Source organism: Streptopelia decaocto (genome assembly GCF_964273445.1).
Source record: "Streptopelia decaocto genome assembly, chromosome: 6".
NCBI classification, from domain to species: domain Eukaryota; kingdom Metazoa; phylum Chordata; class Aves; order Columbiformes; family Columbidae; genus Streptopelia; species Streptopelia decaocto.
This window is the reverse complement of record NC_138660.1, coordinates 66,912,505-66,919,826: the sequence shown is the minus strand read 5'-3', so window position 1 is coordinate 66,919,826 and position 7,322 is coordinate 66,912,505. Positions and strand designations below refer to the sequence as shown.

At 50.1% G+C, this 7,322-nt stretch overlaps 1 protein-coding gene across 1 annotated transcript in view; it reads left to right on the top strand.

Annotated features, from left to right (window-relative positions):
* Positions 1 to 531: 531 nt before the first annotated feature.
* Positions 532 to 7,322, top strand: part of CACNB4 (calcium voltage-gated channel auxiliary subunit beta 4) — a 55,165-nt gene continuing 48,374 nt past the window's right edge. Inside the window, exon 1 of the mRNA XM_082055106.1 lies at positions 532 to 776. Within this exon, the coding sequence (XP_081911232.1) occupies positions 732 to 776 (45 nt within the window). The 5' untranslated portion in view covers positions 532 to 731. The remainder of the gene's footprint in view (positions 777 to 7,322) is intronic.

Genomic DNA, 7,322 nt, shown 5'->3' with positions numbered 1-7,322 from the left:
TCTAATAGGTCATTCCCCAATTTACACTGGAACCTGGGGTTGTTCCTGCCCAGATTCAAGACTCTGCACTTGCCCTCGTTCTATTTCATTAAATTTTTCCCCGCCCAGCTCTCCAGCCTGTCCAGGTCTCTGATGGCAGCACAGCTTCCAGTGTCACCACTGCTCCCAGTTCGGTGTCACCAGCAAACTAGCTGACAGTGCACTCTAGTCCCTCATGCAACCATTGATGAATATATTGAATAGTATTGGTAATATATTGAATATTACTGGGTTTTTGCCCCTCCTTGGGCGCCCTGGCCGGAGGTCGCCCCGCCGCCGTCAGGCACAGCTGCCGTGAGGCGGTGGTGGGGGGCACCGGTGCTCGGCTGCGCCCGCAAGGCGGTCGTAAGCGCCGCGTCACAGCCAATGGCGGCGCGGCGGTAGTGCATGGCAGCCAATGGCGGCGCGGCGGCCGCGCGTCGCAGCCAATGAGGCGCGGCGGCGCGGGGAGCGGGCCGCGGCGGGCGGGAAGGCGCGGAGCGGAGCGGGGGGGCTGCGGGGGGCGCGGCGCCGGCAGCGGCACCTGCGGCGGCACCGGTGGGCGCGGGAGGCGGCGCCGCGGCTGGGGCGTCCGCAGCGCGGAGAGGGCAGGACCGGCCCCGCGCCGCACAGGCCTCCGCCTTCCCCTCCCCCGCGGCGCCTCGCAGCGCCGGTTCCGCACCGAGAGAGGCGCCCGGCGTCAGCGGACCTCCATGTACGACAACTTGTACCTGCATGGATTTGAAGACTCGGAGGCGGTGAGTGCGGCGGGGGCAACCGCGAACATACCCGCGAACCCCCCGGCTTTGTGAGCGGAGGTGGCGTGTGCCGGCCGGAGCCTCCCGAAATGCTCCCCCGTTACATAACGGGGAGCGCGGCGGCGGCTCGGGGTCCCGCAGCGTGCGCAGGCGGCTCCGGGCGGGCAGCGCCGGCTCCCGCTGCGTCCGGCAGCACCGCGGGCAGAGCCGCCGCCGCGTCCGGCAGCACCGCGGGCAGAGCCGCCGCCGCGTCCGGCAGCACCGCGGGCAGAGCCGCCGCCGCGTCCGGCAGCACCGCGGGCAGAGCCGCCGCCGCGTCCGGCAGCACCGCGGGCAGAGCCGCCGCTTCCAGCCGCACAAGTTGCGCGGCTGCCGCCGGTATCGCACGGAGCCCGTTGGGACGGACGGACGGAGCAGCCGTGCGGGCCCGTGGTGGCGGAGGCATCGCCGGGGGTGTCAGGGGCTGTGTCGCCCAAAAGAAGCCGGGACAGGCCGGGGTTGTTGGTTGGGAGGCGATCTCCCCTCCGGCATCACCGAATGTGCTGGGGAGCCGGGGCCGCCCCTCACAAAATGGTTCTCTTGCAGCACAGCGGCCCCGTTACCGTGGTCAGAGCTTGATGCCCAAAATAAGCATCGTCAGGGGCGGTTGTCCAAGTGCCGTGGGGTTTTTTAATTTATTTTATTTTATTGTATTTATTTCCAGCGCTAGCTGCGCAGGAGCCCCCCGGAGCAGAATCACTCGGGGCGAGGGAACTGCCGGGATTGCCGCGGCGCTGAGCACCCCGTTCCATATTAAACAGGGATCTGTTACATAAGGCCTTGTGGCCAGCTCGTAAAATGCACAGATTATACCATAAAATAGAGCGTACGTCAATGCAGACGTACGTATCGTGTGATGTGGCATCCCCAGGAGAACGGACAGGACTCTGTGGCGCTTCAGATGAGGATTTTTGCCTCACCTGGCAGCGAGGTTGTGTCGGTCTAGGGCTGGGAAGTGTAAATCTGGCTACATGTTGCCTCATGTACCAGCAACTTGTTTTAGCATCTGTTTATTTCAGAGGGAGGGGAACCAGGACTGTGCAGAATTGAAATTAACTAATGCGACACACTGTGCTGAGAGGAAACCACATGCATTTGAATTATTTCAAAACAATGTGTTTGAATTCTTCCAAAACTGTGTGTTTGAATTCTTTCAAAACTCTGCTGCTTTGGGTCAATTTAGAAATTCCTGCCTTTTTAGTACGCATGTGTTAATTTGTGTTGTCTCTCGCTGCTGCTTACAAGTTGCCATGCCAAGTGCATATGAGTGTGTTGGTTCCTTTAGGGATGTGTTTTAGGATCCGACTGGTTGTTTCTGTAAACCAGGCAAAGCGTGAATTCTTGGGGACTGTTCTCAGTCCCGAATATGTCTTGTGCTGGGATAATGTCTTTCAGCAAAGTATAAATAGGCAACTTAAGTATAAAAGGCAACTTAAAAGCATAGTAGTACGGATAAGGCTGATTTGCTGGATAGTTGTTGCTGTAGAAGGAATGTTTTAGCTGTAAAAGCCGCATTTCAAAGTTCACTAGAGAACACATGTCTGGTGGGATTCGAGGGTGCTTCTGAGATTCTTAACTCCATGTGTTTCAGTAAAGCCCCACTGCTTTCTTCCAAGAACACTATTTGGGAAAAGCGGTTTAAGCAGTTTGAACGACAGCAGAAGAGCAGAGACCTGCCTGTTACACAGGCACCTGTGTTAGATTGCACTGTAAGAATCGTGTTCGTAACAGAGGAACTCTGTCTTTAGCTGTCTGCTTTGAAAGGCTGGCATGAAAAAGTAATTTCCAAGTTCTTAAATACACTTGACTAGTTCATGGTTATGCTGTTTACAGCTTTTGTAAATTACAGTCTCTCAGCGCTTGAGAATGTTTGTGATAAACTCAGCTTCTGGAATTGTGGGAATATGTGAGAATCTCAGCTTTCATTAACAAAAATAACCCCCAAACCAAACCACCAAACCCTAAAAGCAATCTAGACCTCCCAGTCATATGGAAAAGCTGGAGGCTGTAAACCCCAAAGGCTCAGACACAAAGCAGATGAAATTCCCCAAGTGTTTGTTTGCTTTGTGCTCCTGAACCTCTTGCTTCAAACATTATACCTTATTATTATTTTGGATTCTGACTCATGAGTTGAGAACACCCGCTGAGGCAATATTCTGGCAAACAGGTAGCGTGATGGGTCATATGAGTATTACTTTCATGCCAAAGAAAGCCAACGTAATAGAATTAATATAGTGAAAAACAAATCAATGGTAGAATACTGGTTCCCTGTGGTTAAGAGAAAATGAGTGAGAGCGTGGAAAGGTGAAAGGAAAGGCCCCAGTTGTTCTGAGGTTTAGGATGTGAAAGGCTCAGCCCAGATGTTGCGCAGCTGTTGAACTGCAGGGTCTACAAGCCGATGTACCCGATGTGAAGCAGGGGAGATGCGGTCGGGGACTTGTGCTGCCTGCACTGGTTCTGGCATCAGATAAACCATATCAAGATGTGTCATTCTAATACAGTAACATCTTCCTAAAGTAGACATTTGCCCTCATCGAATCCATACAGCGGTTTTCTATAGTAATGGCCTAATATTCATAGTGAGAAATAAGAGTTAACAAATGATTGTGGTTTTTTACCCCAGTTTTCATTGTTTTGCGTGTGGACCACGTTCGCTCTGCGTTTTCTCTGATGGAAATCCTGGTGCGTGTCTGAAGTAGCGGAAAACTGTTGGAACCCAGTGAACTAGCAGCGCTTACTCAGGTCTGTCTCAACCTCCAGCCCAGCAGGCAGCTGATCTGGGTCAAGCCTAACCAGAGCTGAGCTGGCTTTAGGCGCCCTCCTAGGCAGCACTTGTGCTGAAATGTGGTAGGAGCTAAAGCTGCGCCTAGCTCTAAAACGAAAACCCACATGCCCTCCTTCCTTGGGGTTTGTAGAGACTAACTATTGAGCTGGGTTTATTGCAGTAAATGTGTTTCTTAGGAATGAAGGCAATGGGAAGATCAGCAGTTGTGATCAAGGGTTAATCTCTGTGGATCTTCGCTGGACTGAAATAGATGCGTGTGGCTGAGTGGCTCTGAACCGCTTCAAACAAACATAGCGGTGGTACAGTTGGGATGCTGTTCCGCTGATTTCTGACTTCAATATCCACAATGAGGTTTATTCAGTCATAAACCTGCACCTGTTATAACTCCTATGTATACATATCAAATTTTAACTTGCACTGGGGGAAAAGATGAGTGATCGGTGTGTGGCACTGACACAGAGTATACCTGCTCACTTTTAGAAAGCTACACTAAAATCACAACATTTAAAGACAGGGTATGTGCTGAGTTCATACCTGGACTCTTCTGGTAGATAATACACAGATTAACTGATCAGATGATGCTCTAGGAAAAGTGTGAGGGTGACATTTTCCTGTTAAAACCAGGAACAAACATGACATTTTTTATCAGCGAACAAATATATAGATGATTTTTGTAATTGAAGCTGTTATTGTAGTGTGTATGTGTGCATATATATAGAATATATGTAAAAATATGTATTATTATACATATATATATATATAAAGAAGTGGGCTGGGCGTGTGCATGAGTATTAGAATCCATTACCAGCTGTGATGATTAATGTGAAGTAGATGATGCACTAGTTAGTGTGAGGCATTTTGGAGGAGGAAAATTACACTGTTGACGCTGAAAAAAACCTACCAGCGATTGTAGACAAAAAGTGGTTGCCACGCTGAAGAAAAGAGGTGCAGAGATATGGAAGCAAACAACGTCTGCAGGCACATGTGCCCTGGTAACGAACACAGTGCAGCCTTTCAGTGGATGGAATGTTCATGGCCATAGAAAGAAACATCTTCCCAACGAAGATTTTGGCCTAGTTTGTTGCCTTGCCCTGTGATTTGGGGGATTTTTGGGGGGCTTTTTTAATGCTTTGAGTAGATCTAAACAGGGTCACCCTTTGGGGAATGAAGACGTGTTTGCCTTGTAGGGAAGTATGTGTGACATTCTTGATAACAAGAGAATAGGATGTAAAAACCCATTAGCACAGGGGGATGATGACAGTGAGGTCCATTGGTTGGAAAATCAAACTGTTTCACCTTCCCAGCTGTGAACCGAGGGGAGTGTGTCTGTTCACAGGGGAAAGGTCTCAGTTCAGTCCAGAATCTTCCAGTTTGGTTTCAGTAGAGACTCCATCTTTTTCAGAAACAAACTTCCACGAAACTCTCCCATAAGAAAAGGCGTTTTCTGTAAAATGACATTTTCCATTAGAACTGTATTTCATTGAAAATTTATCTGCAGGAATCAGCAACAAGTACCTTCTCGTGCAGAGTCCTTCCCAGCCCCAGCAAGGTATTGGGAATGGTGCATGCCCCAAGTGAGCCTCGGCCTTCCGCACCCAGGAAACTATCAGACTGAGCCCTTTTAGTTTGTTTGGGGTTTTTTTGTGTGTTGTGTGTTGTCTTTTTGTTTTGTTTTGTTTTTAATATTTATGCCTTCAGAGCAGCACCTGAGCATGTGAAATGGTTTTCCTCGCTTCTCACAAGGTGTAAGCTTAAGGCTTGTCAACACGCGAGAGGCTTTATCATCTGCACTCGAGTCAGTTATCAGGGCCCTTGGAAGTCACTGCTCGGAAGCTCAGCCTGGTTTTGCACGAGGGGAAGGGTCGGGATTAGCAAGGGCTGCTTAATAATGCCAGCGTTTTCCATTCAGCTCGTCTGCTTCCTCCTTGCGTTCAAGGCGTTTAAGATGGCATTTGATTTATGACTTGGTCTTCTGCGTGTGTTTTTGGTAGGGAAGTTCATATTGCAATATTGATCGGATTTCTGTGTGCTGCCTCAGTGACCTTTAAAGTAGGAGGTAAGGGAGTCTTTTCTTGCCCAGGATGTCTCTGTTGCAATAGCTCTTTGGTAGCTGCCTTCACCTATTTGCTTTTTCCCCATCATGGTCTCCTTCTCTTAAGCTGTATATGCACCTTCTTTTCTGGATGTCCCTTTGCCATTTGGCTGGCATCCAGTTCTGGTTTCTCTGGGGCTCTTCTTGTCCCTGCCTCCTATTCCGTTGCTAGAGGGGGCTCTCAGTACACCAGAGAAGCAGCATTTTCATTTTCTGCTGCTTTATAAGCCAGGATGATGTGCTTCAATCAAAGGTACTATGTGAGTTCAAACTCTATCACCAAGAATTAGATAAACACTTTTGGTGGGATTCGTGCCCAGATCCGTAAAAGCACTTTAGATTCTGAAAGACCTTTGGTGTTTGTAGGAACTGTGTGCTGGTTGTTGACCCTGGCAGCTGATGTTCAGGGTTGGCCACGCAAAGGGCAGCGGGAAGGACTGTGGGTGCAGGAGCCATTTCTACAGCCCTGGGTCATCAGAGCTGTAGCGTGGAGCTGGAAAATAGAATCACAGAATGGTTTTGGTTGGAAAAGACCTTTTAAGATTGAGTTCAAGCGTTCCCCCACCCCTGGCACTGCCCCATGTCCTGAGAACCTCATGTCCGTCTGTCCAGCCCTCCAGGGATGGTGACTCCAGCACTGCCCTGGGCAGCCTGTTCCAATGCCCCACAGCCCTTTGGGGAAGAAATTGTTCCCACATTCAACCTCAACCTCCCCTGGGCAACTTGAGGCCGTTTCCTCTGCTCCTGGCCCTTGGGAAAACAGTGGCTGGCTGTGCAATACGTATCATACTGACAATGTGTGTGGTGACAGGTATGGACTTTATCCGCAGTGTTAATGGCTTGAGGTCATGCATTACGGTAGAAAGCTCTGCTTGGAGCAATTCCAGTGTGTTGGTAACCAGCAGTACAACCTGTGGTGTTACCACAAGAGGATCCCATCGTGTGTGAGCCGCGGGAGCCAGCAGGGAGCTGCTGCGGCGCAGAGCAGTCGCACTGGGCATTCGTTCCTCTGGGAGGAAGGTGGATGTGACATCTGTGTAAAAACCGGGCTGATCTGGACGTTTTGTCTCCAGTTATCACATATCATTCTTGACTGAGCATTGCTGAGGGTTTTTAGGAAAGAGGTGACGGGAATAGTAGGCAAACACGGTTCATTCAGCACGCAGAAGGTCGGTGTTGGTGTTTTAGGGACAGTGTCCTCCACCCCCGTGGTGACATTGCTCCTCTCACCAGCCATCCCTTGTGTTGCTCCTGTGCGCTTTTCCTCATGCCAAGTGGGACAAGAAGATCTGCTCAAGCAGAAAAACATGATTATAGAACCACAAACCTCAGTAGGGAAGTTCATATTTAAATATCAGCTGGATCTTTGTCTGGTACCTCTTTGATCTCTCACGGAGAAGGAATAGTGGTCTTTGCTTGCCCCATACATCCTTCCTATACATCTGCCTGGGAGGACAGAGCATGTGCAATGCGATCACGGGCATTCCCTTGCACTTGCTCCTGAAACTCATCCTCTGTGCCTGCATCTTGTCATCTCTCTCTGCAGTCCCAGGGTTCCTGCTGTGAGTTTTGTAACACCCAACGTGTTTTATAGAACGTCTTTGTACAACAGGCAGCTGAGTTCAAGCAA